Source organism: Phacochoerus africanus, chromosome 9 (genome assembly GCF_016906955.1).
Source record: "Phacochoerus africanus isolate WHEZ1 chromosome 9, ROS_Pafr_v1, whole genome shotgun sequence".
In the NCBI taxonomy this organism is placed as follows: Eukaryota; Metazoa; Chordata; class Mammalia; order Artiodactyla; family Suidae; genus Phacochoerus; species Phacochoerus africanus.
Window position 1 is genome coordinate 32375982 of NC_062552.1, and position 21015 is coordinate 32396996.

At 44.9% G+C, this 21015-nt stretch overlaps 1 protein-coding gene and 1 long non-coding RNA gene across 24 annotated transcripts in view; one reads left to right on the plus strand and one right to left on the minus strand.

Annotated features, from left to right (window-relative positions):
• LOC125134890 (uncharacterized) overlaps positions 1-5531 on the minus strand; it is a 55952-nt gene extending 50421 nt beyond the window's left edge. For 2 of the 10 annotated variants that reach the window (XR_007136865.1, XR_007136859.1), the window contains exon 1: positions 5085-5513. This is a non-coding gene — a long non-coding RNA (uncharacterized LOC125134890). Of the gene's footprint in view, positions 1-5084 lie in introns of all 10 variants that reach the window. The other 8 variants (XR_007136862.1, XR_007136858.1, XR_007136864.1 and 5 more) reach the window with 7 other exon arrangements.
• Positions 5523-21015, plus strand: part of ZNF76 (zinc finger protein 76) — a 32026-nt gene continuing 16533 nt past the window's right edge. For 4 of the 14 annotated variants that reach the window (XR_007136855.1, XM_047794394.1, XM_047794393.1 and 1 more), the window contains exons 1-2: positions 5765-5860; positions 8942-8985. Coding sequence is in view for 9 of the 14 variants with exons in the window: in XM_047794394.1 (XP_047650350.1) it covers positions 5773-5860; positions 8942-8985 (132 nt within the window). In the remaining 5 variants the exon portion in view is untranslated. Of the gene's footprint in view, positions 5861-8941; positions 8986-17162; positions 17183-21015 lie in introns of those variants that run through there. The other 10 variants (XM_047794382.1, XM_047794383.1, XM_047794390.1 and 7 more) reach the window with 7 other exon arrangements.

The window sequence follows — 21015 nt, forward strand, 5'->3', positions numbered from 1 at the left end:
TTTTCCTACTTTACAAAAGAAAAGCAGGAGCTCCTGCTGTGGCACAAAAGGATTTCTAACACCAGGACATAGGCTCAATCCCCAGGCTGGCAAGGAGGGAAAAAGGATCAAGTGTTTCCACACATATGGTGGAGCTGATCCTTGGCCCAGAAACGCCATATGAAGTGGGGCAGTCAAAAGAGGAAAAAAAACCAGATCGCTCACCTACACTGAATTTTGATGCATGGCCCAGAGTGTAAAAATCTGGGGAGTAGGAGAAAGGGGTTGTTTTTTCCCTTCATGACAAAATATTCCCACTATAATCAGTCCTCTTATTTCAGCTTATGTTTCCTATTTTCTACCTCCTGCTAGCAAAAAATGAAATTATTCACTGCTCAAACCATTTTTCTGTTTTTTTTGGACCACACCGTGGCATGTGGAAATTCCTGGGCCAGGGGTTGAACCTGTGCCACAGCAGCAACCCAACCTGCTACAATGACAATGCCAGATCCTTAACCTGCACCACAAAGGAGCTCCTGAACAATTCTTATTTAATTGTTCCTAAAGGCCAAAAGGAAAGTTCAATACAAATACCTGTACTTGCCTAGGGAATAACATACCTTCTATCCTACTTTTCACTTAATAAATTAACTAATGAATTTAGCTATACATTACATGGCATTATTCCAGATCATACAATGAGAAATGGTCCCATCTTATTCTTACAATTTTTATAATATTAATATTAGATCTACATAATTTTAATCATGACAGATTTTTAATAATCTATTTAATAAGCCACAGTAATTTATTTCCCAGTGATTTTTATAATACTCTTTAAAATGAATATTAACATATTTATTTGAATTGAAGAATAAAGTCAGACTTTGCCTGACAGAAAGTAAGTCTGATTTGAAATGAAGACTGGCTTTGCTAATTCCACAAATGACAAGTGTTTTCCATAAGAAAGTGAATCTACACTTCAATATATATATATATATTTTTTGTCTTTTTGCCATTTCTTGGGCCGCTCCCTCGGCATATGGAGGTTCCCAGGCTAGGGGTCGAATCGGAGCTGCAGCCACCGGCCTACGCCAGAGCCACAGCAACACGGGATCCGAGCCGCGTCTGCAACCTATACCACAGATCACGGCAACGCTGGATCGTTAACCCACTGAGCAAGGGCAGGGACCGAACCCGCAAGCTCATGGTTCCTAGTCGGATTCGTTAACTACTGCGCCACAACGGGAACTCCTACACTTCAATATTTTAACAAAAAAGATACTGAAAACTTGTAATGACAGAAAAATTTTATCCAAAAAAATGTGCTGGCAAAGGAGTGTGAAAATTAGTATGTGCTTAACTAGATGCCTCTGAATGAAAAGGCAACATATAATAATTATTTTTATAAGACTGAAACTGATACTCAAGTGACTAACAAATCCCTTTGCAAGATCAGTGATTTCCGATTCTTTGCATTTAACAAAATTAATGGAGGACTGTATTTGCTAGTACTTGCTAACAGTATTTGGTGATAGGACACTTTCTGATTGTTGGCATATAATTTAGAAGTAGTTCAAAGATTTGAGAGATATCATTTCAACAAATTTCTTCCTTTCCCAATGCAAGGTTTCTCAACACTCATATCTATAAAAATAAAAAACAGGCAGAGAATTGATGTTGCACCTTATCTCCTTCTACCACTTAGCATTAGTCCACAAATACCTAAACTAATTGAGGAGAAACCATGTTTCTCATTAAGAGATGCATCTTCAATTGTACTTTTTAGGTTTCACAAGTTATAAAAATGTGTAATATAGGAGTTCCCGTCGTGGCGCAGTGGTTAACGAATCCGACTAGGAACCATGAGGTTGTGGGTTCGTCCCTGCCCTTGCTCAGTGGGTTAACGATCCGGCGTTGCAGTGATCTGTGGTGTAGGTTGCAGATGCGGCTCGGATACCATGTTGCTTTGGCTCTGGCGTAGGCCGGTGGCTGCAGCTCCGATTTGACCCCTAGCCTGGGAACCTCCATATGCTGCGGGAGCGGCCCAAGAAATAGCAAAAAAAAAAAAAAAGTGTAATATATTTAAATTGCTTAATAAATTGTTATTAGTAATAACTGCAATGACAATCTGATCCAGAAAAAACTTTTTAACAAAGACTATGGTCACAAGCAATAAATTTAAATACTCGATTTTGTTGCAAAGAAGGTGATCATAATCAATAAAAGACTTCAAAGCATATAAATATACTAGTTAGGACAAAGTTCTCAAGGGGAAGTGAACGGAATGAGGACTTTAAGAACATGGGAGTTCCCGTCATGGCTCAGTGGTTAACGAATCTGACTAGGAACCATGAGGTTTCGGGTTCGATCCCTGTGGATTAAGGATCCTGCCATGCGCTGTGCTGTAGGTCACAGACGCGGCTCAGATCCTGAGGGTTACTGTGGCTCTGGCATAGGCGGGTGGCTACAGCTCCAAATGAACCCCTAGCCTGGGAACCTCCATATGCCGCAAGTGTGGCCCTAGAAAAAACAAAAAAGGAACAAAGGGAACCACATAAGATTTCTGTTAAAGAAGAGTTGGGGGAGTTCTTGGAAGTCTAGTGATTAGAACTTGGCACTTTCACTTCTGTGGCCTGGGTTCAATCCTAGTCTGGGAACTGAGATCCCACATCAAGCCACTGCATGCCACTGACAAAAAAAAAAAAGAGCTGGTTTATATATTTTTATTTTTTTATTTATTTATTTTTTTTTGTCTTTTGTCTTTTTTGTTGTTGTTGCTATTTCTTGGGCCGCTCCCGCGGCATATGGAGGTTCCCAGGCTAGGCGTTGAATCGGAGCTGCAGCCACAGGCCTACGCCAGAGCCACAGCAACGCGGGATCCAAGCCGCATCTGCAACCTACACCACAGCTCACGGCAACGCCGGATCATTAACCCACTGAGCAAGGGCAGGGACCGAACCCGCAACCTCATGGTTCCTAGTCGGATTCGTTAACCACTGCGCCACGACAGGAACTCCCCCTGGTTTATATATTTTTAAATGGATGTTGGTAGATATCAAATATTTAGGGTATTTGGAGTCTATTAGATACATTTAAGAACAATATAATGGTTTTAGTTTAAATGTCATAATTTACAGTAAGTCAGAAATTATATCCTCTACAAGTATTTAAATTTATGATGGAAAATTTAGATATCAACTTAGAAATGAACAAGGAGATAGATACATACTTTAAAATTCTTTTATGGAGTCAATTTTTTAAAATGTCTAAAGGCCACTAGCCTATATGGTATATTGTCGGGATGGGGCTCAAAGGCAGAACAGAATCAGCTAGAAATGATCTTCAATCCTCCACTCCAAAATGTCTTCCTCCCCAGTTCTCCTGAGCACCTGAAATTACCCACCATCGGAATCTTAATACTTCAAACTCAGACACTGGTTTCCCAGAGTTTTGTTTTGGTTTTGTTCTTGTTTTGTTCCCCAGCCAGGAATCAAATCCAAGCTGCAGCTGAGACCGACACCACAGCTGCAGCAATGCCAGATCCTTAACCCACTGCACGGGGCAGGGCGGGGGATCCAACAGTGCCTCAGCAGCGACCTGAGCCCCTGCAGAGGCAACGCTGGATCCTTAAGCTGCTGTGCCAAAGCAGGAACTCCCTTTCCAGAGTTTTTGATGTGCAGTGGGAGAGGTGATTAGCCAGTCAGATTAGGAACTGCAAGGAATGTGAGAAAGGAAAGAGGCATTTTTTTTAATTATGGAAAAAGATGGGAGTGGGGGGACTACCTAGGACAACCTGAGTTCTATTCCCTGCTTGTTATCTAACCAGAAGTTTATGTTGCACGACAAGCTACTAGGTTTTCTCTCTCTTAACTACGTAAAATAACTTGTCAAATTTCCACCAAAAAAGAACAGAAAGAAGACACCTTAAAGATCATGTTATTTCTATACCAAAAGGTACAGAAAGGATTATTTATTAACCATAAGAAGTGGCCATCAATTGTCACTCACTGCCCCTCTAAACTGAGAACCTGATAAGCACTGTAGCTCCAGGCCCACCTCTGGAATTGTTGTGCCAAGACAAATAAGATGGGAAGGCTCTTGTAGCTAAGGTAAGATGGGGGAAAAGACGAACCCCCAATGCCTCCAATGGCATCTTTAGCTACCACAGATGCCAAACACACTGCTTTGTAAATGTTTCTAGTTTATCAAACTACTGTCTTTTTTTATTATTATTATTATTCTCATAGATCTGGGTTTAAATCCCACATTTCCTTTTTTAAATTTTTTTATTAAAGCATAGTTGATTTACTATGTTCCTTCAATTTCCACTGTACACCTAAACGACCCAGTCATACATATATACACACACATTTTTTCATACTATCTTCCATCAGGTTCTAACCCAAGAGACTGTACACAGTTCCCTGTGCTGCACAGTAAGTAACATCGGAATGCTTTAAAAAAATTTTTTTTTCTTTTCTTTTCTTTTTTCTTTTGAGGGCCGCACCCGCAGCATATGGAGGCTCCCAGGCTAGGGATCAAATCAGAGCTACAGCTGCCGGCCAACACCACAGCAACACCAGACCCCAGCCGCGTCCGCGACCTACACCACCGCTCATGACAACGCCAGATCCTTAACCCACTGAGCAAGGCCAGGGATCGAACCTGCAACCTCATGGTTCCTAGTCGGATTTGTTTCCGCTGCGCCACGACGGGAACTCCTAAAAAATTTTTTTAAGTTAAAAAAAATTGGCGGGGGGGAGAGCAGCGACAAAAGAAAGGACGTCAAGTCTAAAAGGAAGGTTTCTCACCTCATTCCTCCAGGCACCCAGTTCCTCTCCTAAGAAGCAAACTACCAGTTCCTCATCTAGCTCCGCTTTTTATTTACTTCTAATTTTTAACCAACATTTTAATTACTCCTTTTCACTTTTCCCTTGGGTGTCTGAAAATTCCCCCATCACAAAGGGGTTGGTCCGGTTCACCCCGAGACGAGCCGACAAGGGGGAGTAGCAGGTTTTGAGGCTGGGGGTGGGGCTGACGGGGAATGAGGGTGAGAGAACCAAAGAGGACCGTCAGGGCGCCCTCCCTTAAAAGGCCAGTACCTGACGGCTCCTCGACGTCGTCCTTTTCAACCAGGAGCTAGTAACACCTGCGGTGGCTTTCTTCGGGGGGTGGCTCGAAGGTCGTAGGCTGTGCCTGCGGAGGGCGCGCAGCAAAGCGCCAGGACCCTAAGGCGCAGGAGGAAGCCGGGGGGCTCGGAGCCCCGGGACCGGCAGCGGGACCCGCGGGAACGGCTTCCCTCACCATCTGCCCCTCCGGCCCTCCCTGGCTCCAGAAGCGCACCTTCTGGCACCGCGGCCTCGGGCTCCTCCCCGCTCCCGTCTCAGGCTTCAGGTGGACCGAGTGCCTCCGCAGGACAGGTGGCAGCTCCTCATCACTATAGAGACGACCCGGCTCGCGAGCCGCGCCCAGGCCCTGACCGGGGCGTCGTGACGTCATCACGCCCTCCCCGGGCGCTCGGCCTCGCGGGCGGTGCGTCACCCCGGCTGGGGGGCGGGGCGGGGCTCTGAGGGGCACCGTTCAGAGCCCAGCCGCCCGGGCACCCGCGGCCCGGGCACCGGGATAAGTAGGACAGCGGCCGCGGCGACTGGGGGTTCGGGGGTGGAGCGTGCCCTGTATTTTCTATACGGGTTCCGGGGCCCAGTAGAGGCGCGCCGAGAGGAGAGGAAAGTGCGGCGGCCCTGGAACCTGGATATCGCAGGAGGCAAGCTGCGCGCGGGCGGGCGGGCTATGGCGCAGGCGGGTTGCGGGGCCGGCGCTGGTGGCGGGGCCCGGTGCATGGCGGTCTGTCGGCGGAGTCACCCTCGGGGGCTGTCAGGTTGGTGGCTGCGGGAAGAGTGGGTCCACTGTGCCCAGGTGGGAGGCCGGGCGGGCGCAGGGCCCCGGGAATGTCCCGAGCCCGCCGTGCCCACCCTCCTCCGGCCCTGGCCCGTGGCCCGGCGGCTGGATGGCGGCCTGACCCCTCCCCCACCCCGGGTCCCGGCCCCCGGCCCCCCTCCGTGCCCCTCTATTCCGTCCGCCCTGCGACTCCTCCCCCTTGACCCCCAAGCCCACCCCGCGGCAGCTCCCGCCTCCACCTCTGTGACCGCACACCCCACCCACTGACCCTAAGACCTCACCAGGTAGTCTTCACTTCCAACCCCGGAATTTCCCCAGTACTGCCCGGGGACCCAACCCAGTGACTCACGAGATCCCCACATCCCTCCGTGGTGACTCCCAAACCTTCTCAGTGCCCTCACTGGTATGGCAATCCCTCCAGTCTACCCTGTGTTCCCTCACAAACTTGGTGACTCCCCTCAAACCTTTCCTGGTAGCTCTTAAGCCCTACTTACTAAAATAGTTTCCCACCCAGTCACTTCCACATAACCCTCGATATCTGATAATCCCTTCTTTTCTTTTCCTATTAACTCGTGATCCTCATTCCATGTTCCCCCTTCATCCTCAAATCACCTCCGCTCACATCCCTCTCTGCACCTCCAGCCCCCCGATGTCAATCAGTACATGACTTACAAGTGCCCTGGCACCCACCGGTGCCCAGGAAGACACGATGAATATGAAGTAGACATAGTTGGAGGCATCAGAGAATCTGTATTGAGGGTGTGGTTCCAAATTCAAGTCCTAGTTCAGCCACAATTTTGCTTTGGGAAGCTGGGAGAATCCTTTCCTTGGTCCGGACCTCAGTTTCTCATCTGTATTATAAGTTTGGGTTAAATGATCTCAGTTTGCTTCCAGCTGTGGAATTCTGGAATTCTCAGTCAAGATAATACTTGTTTGCAATCATTTTTGTACTCCTCCCTAGAAGTTTGCTGTTCGGACCTCACCCCATGGTCCACTTGTTTCTTAAACCTTTTTCCTTCACTCTCATGACCCCCTTAAGAGTCCATACCTGTTTCCCTTGTTTGGGCCTCATCAGTTAATGTGTTTGCAAAGCTGCATTAAGAGTGCTTCAGCTTGGGACAATGATGTGATAAGAGACCTGGGTTCTGGTGTGACTCTGGCCCTTCAGCTGTGGCACCTTAGGCACACCATTTAGCCTCAGTCTTCACCTTTATTAGTGGAGGATACTAGTGCCTGAGGCAATGCATTCAAAGCACTTGGCACCATGCCTAGCCCACCAGAGCCCTTTGTTGGAAGCTGAGAAGCTCCTATTGGTCTTACTCTGTCCTGGGTGCTATCAACAGATAATAAGCGAAGGGCCACACCTTGCATTATCTGTATTCCCCTGAGCTCTTGGAATCCCCACCCTCTTATCTGTGCTGTGGACTCCTCACTTCTGTGGTTCTTTACCCCAACATCGCCTTAAAAATGATTGGCACTTATTGGTGAGCACCTACTGTGTGCCAGGCTTTGTATGTGTAAATTAAGTTTCCCCTTCAACCACCCCAAGAGGTGATTCTTATTAGATCTGCCACCATTTCCCATTCTTTGTATGTTTTGGTTTGGTTTTAAACAGTTGAAGAACCTAAAACTCACACAGATGAGTAGCAGAGCTGGGCTTGGAACCTACAGTTTTCAAAACCTATTTAATCTATTGCTTATCTTGCCCCTAAACCTGCTTAGTTTTCCAGGCCACCCTCAGCCCCTTGTTCCTTATTTTCTGATAATTCCTAAGCCCAACATCAACACATTCCATGACCTCCAACGTTTCTGTTAACCTTTGTCCTATGGCTTGGTGACTTCCTCAACCCACTGTTCATGGCTTTTGAGCCCTTGTGCTCTGAGACCCCCTACAACCTAATACCTCTCTTTATGGTTTGTCCAAACATCCTCTCGCCCTATGAGTCCTCAGAACTCTCACTGACCCTAAGGTGTCTCCTACCTCACTAGCACTCTATCCCAAATCTCATTCCTTACCTCCAGGAACTCATATATTCAAAAATCCTCTCTCCAGTAGATGATCTCTTTCTCTTTTCAACCTCTTAGTGTTCCAGCTGCCTTCCCTCCACCATCCTCTGCCTCATCCTGTTACCCAAAACCTTCATCTAAGCCCTTCACCTAGTGACCTCTTCACCCAGCTTCAGTGAAATAATCCCTTCCATCCCGACATGGGCCCATCTTTCATAACCTTTGCACCCTCCCATTCTGAGATCCCTCCTCTTCACACTATGTTCAGTATCTTGTGAGATCCTGGGATTTCCCGTTTTAGCTTAGCAGAATACCAACCTGACTAGTATCCATGAGGATGTGGATTAAATCCCTGGCCTCCACTCAGTGGGTTAAGGATCTGGTGTTGTCCTGAGTTGTGGTGTAGGTTGGCAGCTGCGCCTCTGATTTGACCTCTAGCCTGGAAACTTCCATATGCTGTGGGTGTGGCCCTAAAAAGCAAAAAAAAAAAAAAAAAAAGTCTTGTGAGATCCTGCCTTTCAGATTCCTGAATCTGATGGCATCTTTCTCATTTTCATCTGTGATCTTCTTTTCAAACCAGAATCATCTTTCACCTTATCCTTCTTCCTGTGTCCCTAAGGGTCCCTCCTCACAGTGCCTATTTCCTGCCTTACTCTTATTTTTCTCCCATGCATCCTCACCTCACCAATCTTGGTAACATCAATTATGACATAAACCTTACTCTCATCCCAACTCTACCCCTTTGTCCACTCTGCTGTGCGTCTGACTCTGACACTCTTAGGTCTCCTTCCTTCACATTCAGTAGTGGCCAACCAAACTTCATTGATGTGTCTACAGAACTACAGCCTTCTCTGGGAACCTCTGATAATAGATCACCAAGATCACAGTCCTTTAAGGAGTAAAGAGAGACCTTGGAAGTCATTCTGCATCATTCTAACCCTGTCTCCCTGACACACTCCACTATTCTGTCCTGTTTATGAAGCTGCTTGCTGCATATGCTATCAGGGTAGAATGCTTTGAGTGTCAGATGGAACTAGTCTCCTTGTTTTCCAAGCCCTGGGAGGACTTTCCAGTCCTCTCCCACCAGAAGACTGGATGGTGAGTAGCAAAATGTGACATTAAAAATCCTCTTCCAAAAGTTATTCTGTGGGTCACCAAATAGTCACGTCTCCTGTAATATGCTTCTTGGCTGTATAGCAATAAATTCAGCAGAGAGCAAAATTAAAGGGATAAATCTTGGGGTCTGCAAATTCTGTGGGTTGATTTATTTATTTTTAATTTGGTGGGTTTTTTTTTTTTTTTTTGGTCTTTCTCCATTTTCTAGGGCCACACCCGCAGCATGTGGAGCTTCCCGGGCTAGGGATCTAATCAGAACTATAGCTGCTGGCCTATGCCAGAGCCACAGCAACGCCAGATCCGAGCCACATCTGTGACCTACACCACAGCTCACAGCAATGCCAGATCCTTAACCCACTGAGCGAGGCCAGGGATCGAACCCTCATCCTCATGGTTTCTAGTTGGATTCGTTAACCACTGAGCTATGACGGGAACTCCGTGGGTTGATTTTTTTTTTTTTTTGGTCTTTTTGCCTTTTCTAGGGCCACTCCCGAAGCATGCGGAGGTTCCCAGGCTAGGGGTCCAGTTGGAGCTGCAGCCACTGACCTACACCACAGCTCACGGCAACGCTGAATCCTTAACCCACTGAGCAAGGCCAGGGATCAAACCTGCAACCTCATGGTTCCTAGTTGGATTTGTTAACCACTGAGCCACAACGGGCACTCCTTTTTTTTTTTTTTTTTTTTGGTCTTTTTGCGTGGGTTGATTTTTTTAAAGGAGCTTTTTGCCTTAGGTTTTTTTAATCTTTCTTACTCTGCAGAACGTACTCTGCCTTGGATCTTCGTTATTTGTATACTCTCTCATCCAGCAGCCACCCTCCACCCCCACTGTGATTTCCTTAAGAACAGAGGCTGGATTTTCTTCTGTCATCTTAGACCTTTAGCAGGTAGTCAATAAATACTGGATTGAATGAACTCATTCAGAAATTGTGCATCAGGAGTTCCCATTGTGGTGCAGCGGAAATGAACCTGACTAGTATCCATGAGGATGCAGGTTCAATCCCTGGCCTCACTCAGTGAGTCAGGGATCCATTGTTGTGATGAGCTGTGGTGTAGGCCGGCAGCTGCAGCTCCAATTGGACCTGTAGCCTAGGAACTTCCATATGCCACAGGTGTGGCCCTAAAAAAAAAAAAAGAAATTCTGCATGAGTTAACAAGGAAAAACCGCTTGTGTCTGTGTCTCTTTTGTAGCCACAACTCTTCTCCCCAGATCCCTCCAGATATGACAGTGGGCAAGTCCCTTGATTTAAACAGTCTGGAATTTGAACACTTCCTTTTTTAGTCAATTTCCCGGGTGGGGGAATGGGTGTGAGTGCTGCTTTTTACTGTATTTCTGGTAAGACTAGAGAGATTAGTTGACATAGTTACTGGAATACAGTGATTACAAGGCCAGAACCTGCCACGTAGCCCAGTTCTCAAGAAAAGAGCTAAATGAAATACTTAGTAGGGGTTGCAGAGACAAAAAAATAGAAGAAACCAAATTGGCAAAATATTGGTAATTGTTGAAGTTGGCTAATGAGTTTGTGGAGTTCATCATACTAGTCTTTCTACTTTTGTGTATGTTTGAAATCCATAATAAAACATTTGAGGAGTGGGACTTCCCTGGTGGCTCAGTGGGTTAAGGATCCAGTGTTGTCACTGCTGTGGTGCACATTCGACCCTTGGCCTGGGAACTTCCACATGCCACAGGTGCAGCCAAAAAAAAAAAGACAGCTAGGTGAACAATTACGAATTAAGCACTGTTCTTGGAAAACATCTCAAAGCAAATGAGCTGCTGGTACTGAGTACTGTTATCTAGGTTAAGTAGTATGTTTAGTCCTAACCTATTTTTGACCTCTTCTGTTTGTGAAATATCAGGATACTAAATACAAAAATTAATACCCTGCAGAATTGTACCATCCTGGAAACAAGCACCTGTTGCCCTGGGCCTGCCCTGCTTCCCAGCCCATGTGTGGTTTCTTGTGGTAAAGGGCTGAACTGGGCCTGAGAAAAAGGAGAGGCAGTGAGGGAATAAGGGAGAGATTAGAGTTCCAACTAGAGTCTTCTCCTTCTGGCCTAAATAAACCCTTCAGGGTACTGGGAGTCTAAAGGTATGGATGTTCATTCATGCATTCCACAAATGTTTGGTGAATATATGCTAAAGGCCGGGTGCTTTTTTAGTACCTGAGGATAGAGTAGTAAATAAAGTTCCAGTTCTTAAGGAGCTCACCTGTTGGGGAGTGGCTAAGGTAGAAATAGGTAAAATATATATTGAGAAAATTAAGCAGACAAGATAAAGAGTGCCTGGAAGGAGTTCCTGTTGTAGCTCAGCAGATTACCAACCCAACTAGTATCCATGAGGATGCAGGTTCCATCCCTGGCCTTGCTCCAGTGGGTCCAGCATTGCTATAGCTGTGGTGTAGGCCAGCAGCTGTAGTTCCAATTCGACCCCAAGCCTGGGAACTTCCATATGCCTCAGGTTCAGCCCTAAAAAAAAAGAAAAAAGAAAAGAAAAAAAAAGAGTACCAGGAATCAGGGTATTAAATTTTAAGTAGAGTGGTGAAGGAAGTTCTCACCGAAAAGACATTTGAGTAAAGACCTGAAGGAAGTTAAGGGGTGAGCCAAGGATTTATCTGAGGGAAGTGTATTCCAGTCAGAGGGAGCAGCAAGTGCAAAGGGCCTGAGGCAGGAGTATGCCTCATATATTCAGCAAACATGAGGACACCAGCCGGCGTGGCAGAAGCAGCCTGAGGGGGAAACGTAGCAAGAGATGTGGGGGTGGCAGTGGATTGGTGATAGATAGTATTAGGCTGACTTTCAGGCCCCTGGATTTTCTATGAACTGTGATGAAATGGGAGCCATTGGAGGGTTCTAGGCACATAACTGACATGAAGGATTATTCTGACTGCTGTGTTGAGAGTAAGTTGTAGGGGCCAAGAGTGGAAGGAAACTGATTAGGAAACTACTGCAATAGTCGAAGCAAGAGAAATTGATGGCTTGGACCCAACCAAAGTAAAGCAGTGAGCTTGAAGTGTTTGATTTCTGGATATGTTTTGAAAGATGAGCCAACAGGATTTGCTGGTGGATTGGGTGTGGCACATGAAAGAAGGTGAGGATGGCTCCCCCATTTTTGGCCTGAGAAGTTAAAGGGTGGAGTTCCCATTTACTGAAATGGGGGAGCCTGGAAGAAGGACAGGTTGTAAGAAGGGGAGATCAGGAATTCACTTTTGATGTTGAGTTAGTGGTTGGGTGTACAAGTCTGTTAGACTTATTAGTAAATGTCTGCTTTCCTGGGAACTGAGAGAGCACTGTTATTGGGCAAGAGACAAGGAGTAGGGTGGGAGGGACACTGGCAGCTCAGCTGTGACACCCACCTCTGCCACCAGGTAGCCATGTGACCCTTGGGGACTCCTCTGGTAGCTGTGGCCTCTGTATCTTTATCTGCAGAATGACTGCTTTAGACCAGAAAGGAGCAGTCTTCTCAGCCCCTCCCATTGTGAGAGTGAGGAAAGTGGTGCTTAGAGCAAGTGAGATAACATATCTGTACCTGTTGCGTATGTGGGAGATGGCTGTGCCTCACAGCACAATGCTGTTGGTGGTAAGTCCTTCCTTCCTTTGCTGAAGCCATGGGTGCCTGCCGTGTATGGAGAGACACATCTGTGCCTTCACAGAACACCAGCAGCCAGCTGCCTGCTGTGGCTTCACTGCCCAGAGCACGGGGAGTGGGCTGGAGTCTGCCAGTCTGTGGTGTTGGCCGGGGAGGAAAGTGCATGTGGATGTCAGAAATGAGGCTAGATGGTAACCCAGGTGAGGAAAGCGGTCATCCTTGCTGGGCTGGTGGAAGGGTTGGGGTGGTGGACTCGGTTCCTTCCTCCTGCGTTCTCTCTTTCAGCATTTACTCTGCAGCTGGGAATGCCTCTTAGGAAGCTTATGCTTGTGTAGCAGATGAAGGGTTTCCAGTCTGGCCTCAGCAGTTTCGATTAGATCTAATTCACAATAAGTGGAGCTGATTTAGGATTCACGTTTGAGCTAAAGAGCTCAGTCAGCTATGTGACCTAGCAGGATTATTCATTTAGTATCTGTGGGCACATTTTTTGTGAAGTGCTAATTAAGATGAAATGCATGCTCTCCAGGAGCTTAAACTATAAGCAGTTTAAGAGAAAGTAGGAGTTTGTTATTTTCACCCCAAAGAGTCGGACCAAAACACCTGGCAGAGTAATCCCTTCACTGCATCTGAAGCACAGCCATCTCATCCTTGTGTCATGTAGATGTTGATGTTTGTATTGTAAAGAGACTCTGACCAGCTAAGCAATAGCCCATCTCAGTGAACAGTTCACTCACAAAATTAATTTATAGAGTAGATATATCATCAGCATCTTTCACTTAACAGAATGGGGAAATTTTGTTCTGGAAAACAAACTGAGAAAAGAGATACAAATCCAAGTGCAGCTGAATCCATTAACTTTAACAGACCTCAGGTGCCTCTTGCTGTGGCAGCTGTCAATCAAGGTATGGAAATGGGAGCATCCATGTGCAGGTCTCACAAATCCTAGGTCTGTTTGCTGGCAGACGTTCAGGGCCTTCCTGGGCGCCTCACAGTTCAGAAAGTTCTGTGATGTTTCAAATCTTCACAAAGTGTGAGACTCACCAGGTGGAATCAGAGCACTTGTGGTGCCTCCGGGTCAACAGTTCCCTTGAGCTCACCTTCAGTCATCTCAGAAGCCCAGGTGTAATTTGTTAGCCTGGTGTAGTTTCTCACCATGTAACTTTCCTTTGTTTGAAGTCCCTGCTGTTTTGGGGTAGATGATAAAGCACAAGACCCATGCATTTAAGACAAGGTCAAGGAATGGGGAGCTCCTTGAGATTGAGGCTTAGCTGTAGTGGGTGTGGCAGGGGTACCTGAGACCAGAGTTCTTCTGTCTGAAAAGGTCCTCCTCTCAACGTAGGAGGTGCTGTCTCAAGGCCACAGAAACAGTGAGGGAGAAAAGCAGCCCCTGCTTAGCTGCCACTTCAGCCAGGCCCACCCTTTTGACCAGACTGGGGACACACATGTTGGAGCCAGTGTGTCCTCAAGTCTTGTTTAGATTTCTGTTGCTTTGTGCTCACCCTGATCAGCTTTCCATCTGAAGGGCATCCAGGAATTGGAAAAAAGCTGTTTTGTGGCGGGTTTTGTTTTGAAGGGGGTTTAGCCTTGCCCATGGCATGCAGAAGTTTTTGGACTAGGGATTAGCAGTGGCAAAGCCAGATCCTTAACCCGTTGAGCCACGCAAGAACTCCATGGAAAGCTAAGTTTTTAGATGTTATGTTAGTGCAGACTCATAATAGGGAATCTATTCTGTCAGCCCTGGACTAGCAATACCCTTTTGGTGGAGAATCGTAGATATCCCTCCAGCCAACAAAAGGAGTACAAAGCTTGCTTTTAGACTTTCTTCTGGAGTTCCTGTTGTGGTGCATCGGAAACGAATCTGACTAGTATCCTTGAGGAGAAGTGTTGAATCCCTGGCCTCACTCAGTGGGTCGGGGATCCAGTGTTGTCATGAGCAGTGGTGTAGGTCGCAGATGCGGCTCAGATCTAGCGTGGCTGTAGCTGTGGTGTAGGCCGGCGGCTACAGTTCTGATTCTACCCCTGGGCTGGGAATTTTCATATGCCTTGGATGCGGCCCTAAAAAGCCAAAAAAAAAAAAAAAGACTTCTTTTATTCATGTATTTTTATTTATTTTACATAGGTACACATTGATAAGGCTTAAATTTTTTTTGTAAGTGTAAAAGATATACAGTGAGAAGTCACCCTTCCGTCACTGTGCCCAGTCACTCCATGATCCTTCCGCAGGCAGCCTTCACTCTCTGCCCACAGATTTTTTTATGACAGTGGCAGCATATAAAAGGCACTGTTTTATACCTCAAAATTTGAATTCAATATATTTTGGAGATCTTTTCATGTCAGTATATAAGGGACATTCTCATTTATTTATATCTGCATAGTACAAAAGTTCTATATGGATAGACATTTATGCTGTTTAGAATTTTTTGCTATCACTACATGTAGAGATGCCAAGAATAAATAACCTTGAGCATGTGCCACTTTTCTCACATGTACCTGTAGACTAGACTTGAGGTTGCTGGGTCAGATGGTATGTACATTTGTAATTTTGATTGATAACTGCCAAGTTGCCCTACATAGAGCTTATACCAGTGTATACTCCCACCAATGATACAAGACTGTGCCTGTTTCTCAACAGCCTCATGGGCATTCTTTGAGTTAAGAATATACAGACCACCTAAGTTCAGCATAGGATCATGAATCCGGGGCCCCACCATGACACACTATTCCACAAGACACACAAAGCACAACATAGCTCAGTTTGAAGAATACCACAATTAAAAATAAATATGTGCCTGGAGTTCCTGAAGTGCTGCAGCAGCAATGAATCTGACTAGTATTCATGAGGATGCAGATTCTACCCCGAGCCTGGCTCAGTGGGTAGGGGATCTGGTTTTGCCCTGAGCTGTGGTGTAGGTCGCAGACGCGGCTCTGATCCCTGTGTTGCTGTGATTGTGGTGTAGGCCAGCAGCTGCAACTCTGATTCAGCCCCTAGCCTGGGAACTTCCATATGCTGCAGGTGTGGCCCTAAAAAGAAAAATACACACACACACCTGAAAAAGAGGTAACTAGACCACTGGTAGTTATGGGGGATTATAGGAAAAGAGGGGAAGAAAAATCCTAGAGAAAGAAGCTGCCTACCTCAATACTTAGACTGGCATGAATTAGAGGAAGAATAGATATCTGCCTTGGAGGACCCAGGGGTGAGGAGCAAGTTATAGGGAAGCTGTGGGGGAAGTAAAGGAAAACCCCCCAAAGCAGGGAGCTGGCACCCAAGCAGATGGTTTAGTGGTCACAGTAGAACTACCTCTCAGATTAGTGCTGCTATCTTTTCATTTCAGTGACTCTAGTTTTTTAAGGTTATACCCCCTACTTTTAGCACAACTATTTCGTTTGGGCCTCTTCTGCCCTCTTCTCCTTTGGTGCTTAGGAGTTGGAACTGGATGAGTTTTTTTCACTTAGTGTTGATTTGTCAAACCTCCTCTGCTAATCCAGGGGGTCTTATGGTTCTTGTCTAAAACATTTAAATAAGCATCCTGTGCAAGAAGCTCTTGTTTTCTGTCCATTCTTTTCACAGGATGAATTATGAAGGTGGGATTACTAGATCTCAGATCCTGAACCTTTGCTGGTGGAAAGGTTAACCTGGTGGGTTTAAGCGGTGATGGATTGTTCTCTGGAGAAGCTGAGGGCCCCCCATCCTGCCATCAGCAATGCATGCCTTTCCTGGCCTTGCCAACATGAATGGTTGGATTTTTTTTTTAATATAATAGACTTTATTTCTTAGAGCAGTTTGAGGTTTACAGAAAAACTGAACAGAAATTACAGAGAGTTCCCATATACTCCCTTCTTCTCCACCCACCACCCCCTAGTTCCCAGTTTCCCCTGTTAACATCTTACATTGGTGTGGTGTATTTACTACGATTGAGGAACCAATGTTGAGGCGTTATCGTTAACTAAAGTCTGTAGTTTACATTCCGGTTCACTCTTTGTGTTGTACATTCTATGGGTTTTGACAAATGTATAATGTCAGGTATCCATCATTATAGACTTATGCAGAATAGTTTCACTGCCCGAAAAATGCCATATGGGAATTCCCTGGTGGCTCAGCAGGTCAAGGATCCTGTGCTGTCACTGCTGTGGTGGGGCTTCAGTTCCTGGCCCAGGAACTCCGCGTGCTGCAAGTGCAGCCAAAAAAAATATTTTTTTAATGGCCTGTGCTCCACCTGTTCACCCCTCCTCCCTTCCCTGCACCCTTGGCAACCACTGATCTTTCCAGTCTCTTATTGTTTTACCTTTTTTCAGAATGTTATATTGTTGGAACCATACTGTATTTAGCCTTTTCAAGTTGGCTTCTTTCACTTAGCAAGATACATTCAAAGTTCCTCCATGTCTTTCTGTGACTTAATAGTTCTTATCATTGAATAATATTTCATAGTATGAATGTACCACAGTTTGTTTATTGAAAGACCTCTTGGTTGCTTCCAGTCTGGGGCAGTTATGAATTAAGCTGCTGTAAACATCCACGTGCAGGTTTTTCTGTGGACACAAGCTTTCAGCCCATTTGGGTGAATACCTGGGGGTGTGGTTGCTGGATCTTGTGGTAAGAAACTATGAAGCTGTCTTCCAGAGTGCCACTTTGCTATGCCATTTTACCTTCCCACCAGCATTTTGTTGCCACTGTTTTGGATTTTGGCTGTTGTAATTAGAGTGTAGTGATATCTCATTGTCTGCTGGATATAAATACTTTTGTTTTGATTTTTGTTAATTCTCTAAGTATAATATCACCATGATTCTTTCTTGTTCCTAATTACTAATAAGAGTGAACTTTTTGTGTGTTGTTCATTTAATATTAGTGGTTTTTGCTTATGTGAACTCATATTATACCCTTATTTGTCCAGTGGGAATTTGATATTGTTCACAGAGGTTTGTAAGTGTCTGCATGTGTTTTTTTGGTTTGGGGGTGTTTTTTTTGCCACCCAGTTTTTTTTATTGTGGTGAAATACACAGATCATAAAATTTACCATCCTAACCATTTTTAAGGGTATGGTTGAGTTACATGTGTTTTTAATATTATGTCTTAGGTTTTATTTCTTTAATATTTTTCCCTAATGTTGAGAGTTTTTTTTTAAGGCAACTTTTCTTTTGACTTGATGTTTCAAAAGTCCAAAACTACCTTCTCTTTCTGGTTGAGATCTGGATATCATTCCATTTTGCTAAACTGCTAATATAAATTTGACCTTTTTGACTCAGGGCATTGTTTTAAATAATGTGTTTCTAAATAACTGATGATCCAGTTTCTCCTGATGCTGGTGGAATGTTTCTTTTTCAAATAGTCCTTCTTTAGCCCAGCATTGACCCCAGCTGAATTCCAGAAACAATTGAGAGGTAATCCCATCATTTCTGTATTAATTTGCTTATTGACATAAAGTGATATCCTTAGGGTAACCCTTCCAAATTACCTTTATTCTGGACTTTTCTTTCCATGGACCAAAGGTGGGTTTGAAATCCATCCATGGATTGCTATGTTGGGTGCTTATAAACTAAGGTGTTAAAATTCACTTAAACATTTGGCTGAAAATTAGTTTTTTAAGTTATCTGTTTTAGTTTAAATGAATGCTGTTTTGTATAAAGGAGTCTACATTTTCACTGCCGTTTTGGAAGCAAAAATAATCCACTTTGCCTAATTACTCCCTTTTCTGTGACTAATTCAAACTTGTAAAATTGTAGTAGCCAAATAAGAACGATACTAAAAAGTACTTTGGGCTTTTAACATCAGTGTGCCTTTTGGAAAGAGATGTTTAGCTGATGTTTTAAATGTGTTTCTGTTACTAATTTCCTGTTTTCTCTTTAGTGTTTGGAAACCCACAGAACCAAGCCACTTTCACCAGGGGTTTTTGTATGCATTGAGGTCTTTTTCTATAATAACAAATAGTGAATATTTTACTACAGCTTTTCTAAACCTGGTTCTAATTTGTTTGCCACTTGACTCCCTCAGCCTTCATCCTTCCCAACTTAATGTAGCTTTGTCCTCTCTGAGAAGTTTTTTAATATTTCCAAATGAGGAAATAATTGAAAGTTAAGTCAGTTTTTTTCCCCAAAATTGAACATTCTTCTGTTTTGTTTTTTCTTTTTTTGTTGTTGTTGGCTTCTCAATACAGTTGCCCTCTGAACTGGCTGAGGTACTGTACAGAAAGCCTTGTTCCAAATGTCCAGGGAGTTGGTTTCAGGTTAGCAGAAATGATAGAATAGCAAACAGGTGCCTGTAGTCAAAGCAAAGCCTAGCTTGGTTGTAGATCAGCTGAACTGTGGCAAAGTGGAAAAACGCAAATACATGGCTACTCTTTAGTTTCCCCTGTCACATGTCTTATTTTTCAGCCTTCGGGGGCAGTTTGAGCACATCTTATTTCATAGAGAGACCTAAAGATCTGATGTATCTAAACAGTTTTTCTAGGTAGTATCTCGCTGATAGTTATAATTTATGTTTACAGTAGGAAACATGGTTTTATATTATGAAGCCATAGAGTATTTCCAGCATCAGAGCCAACAGTAGATGAAGTTCATTTATTTTATTTGTTTTTCTTTTCTTTTCTTTTCTTTTTTTAGGACCACACCCACAGCATATGGAAGTTCCCAGGCTAGGGGTCCAATCAGAGCTACAGCTGCCGGCCACAACCACAGCCACCCGGGATCCAAGCTGCATCTGCGACCTACACTGTAGCTATGGCAACGCCGGATCCATTAACCCACTGAGACCAGGGATTGAACCTGGGTCTTCGTGGATACTAGTTGGGTTTGTTACCGCTGAGCCATGATGGGAACTCCAAAGTTCATTTTAAAATGCTGCAGACAGGAAGTGGGCTCAGGGCTAATTCCAGGAGTGCCAGGAGTGCTCCCTTTTCACCCCTGCCCCTTGTTGTGGCTCTTGTTCCCCCACCCTTTCCCCCATACTGTGTCTCCTGTATACCCAGCTCAGGCCCTTAGGGGGCTTTAAACCTTATGCCCCTGCTCCCCCTTGCCCTTCGTCAGACGGCCCCAGGAGTTAGGAATCTGAACTGTCAAGTACAGGTGGGATCTGCTCAGACCCAGCCATCCTGACAGTGACAGGCCTCTCTTTGGCTCTGCCAGTGTCACTGTTGTTAGTTTAGTACTGGCACAGGAGGATTCAGAGTAACCATCATTTAACAAAAGAAAGGGAGAAAAATGGCAATCAGACACTTATATGTGCCTGGTACCGGGCTCTGCTGGAAGGCGGCTTCAGAGATCAGAAAAGGTTAGAGAGCGAGAAGAGACTGTTTTTAAGGTTTATATTATGAGGCTTAAGGAGGAAAACTGGATATTTAGCCTGGACATGAGAGCATGTAAAAGAGTGGAGATTTGTTTTCTTTGAGTCTAAAAGGCGTTATTTTGGGAAATGTGGCTACCAGCTATTCCCTATTTCCATGTGGTCAGGTCACGAAGAACAGGGTTTAAGTTACAGTGGGTAAGATGAAAGTTAAACAACCAGCTGTTTTGACAGCTAAGGTTGTGTCACGGTGGATTAGCAAAAGGAAGAAATGCACCAGACATTGAGAGGTGTGGACTTGGCCAGCCAGCCTGGATTTGACCCTGACCTCAGCACTAACACACTGTGGGAACTCTAGCAGGTTATGGCCCCTCTAAGCCTCAGTCACCTCATCTGTAAAATGGGGCTAGTGTACCTACTTCTCATGGGGTTACTTTTAAGATCAAAAGTTGATATACGTAAAGTGCTTTGAACAGCAGCTGGAACATATTAAGGGCTATATATTTGATAAATGTAGTTAGCATGAGCAATGGAAAGGGCTTTAGGGTTATTTGGGCCAAGATTTTATTTTGCAGATTAAGTGGCAGTCACAGGAGGTAGAGTCAGGGTTAGGAGTTCCTGTTGTGGCTCAGCGGGTTAAGAAACCGACATAGTATCCATGAGGATTTGGGTTTGATCCCTGGCCTCACTCAGTGGGTTAAGGATCCGACATTGCCACAAGCTGCAATGTAGGTTGCAGGTGCAGCTCGGATCTGGCATTGCTGTGGCTGTGGTGTAGGCCGGCATCTGCAGTTCCAATTAGACCCATGATGCAACAGGTGTGGCCGTAAAAAGGAGGGAAAAAAAAGGAATCAGGGTTCAAAGCTTTTCTGCAGACTTCTGGTCCCGGGCTGTTGCCAGTACTCTTGGCTATGTTTTAGAAATATGCATTGCTTCCACAGCGTATCTTTAGGTTCCTCTTCCATCCCCTTCTTAGCGCCAGTATTTCTAGAGTACTTTGTATGTGCCATCACTGTGCTGAATGCTTACGTATGTGACCTCATTTAATCCTAAAGCAACCTGTTAAGAAGAATGCTATTATCTTCTTCTTCTTTTTTTTTTTTTTTTTTTTTTAGGTTCAGAGAGGTTCAGTTGCTTGTCCAAAGAGGTAA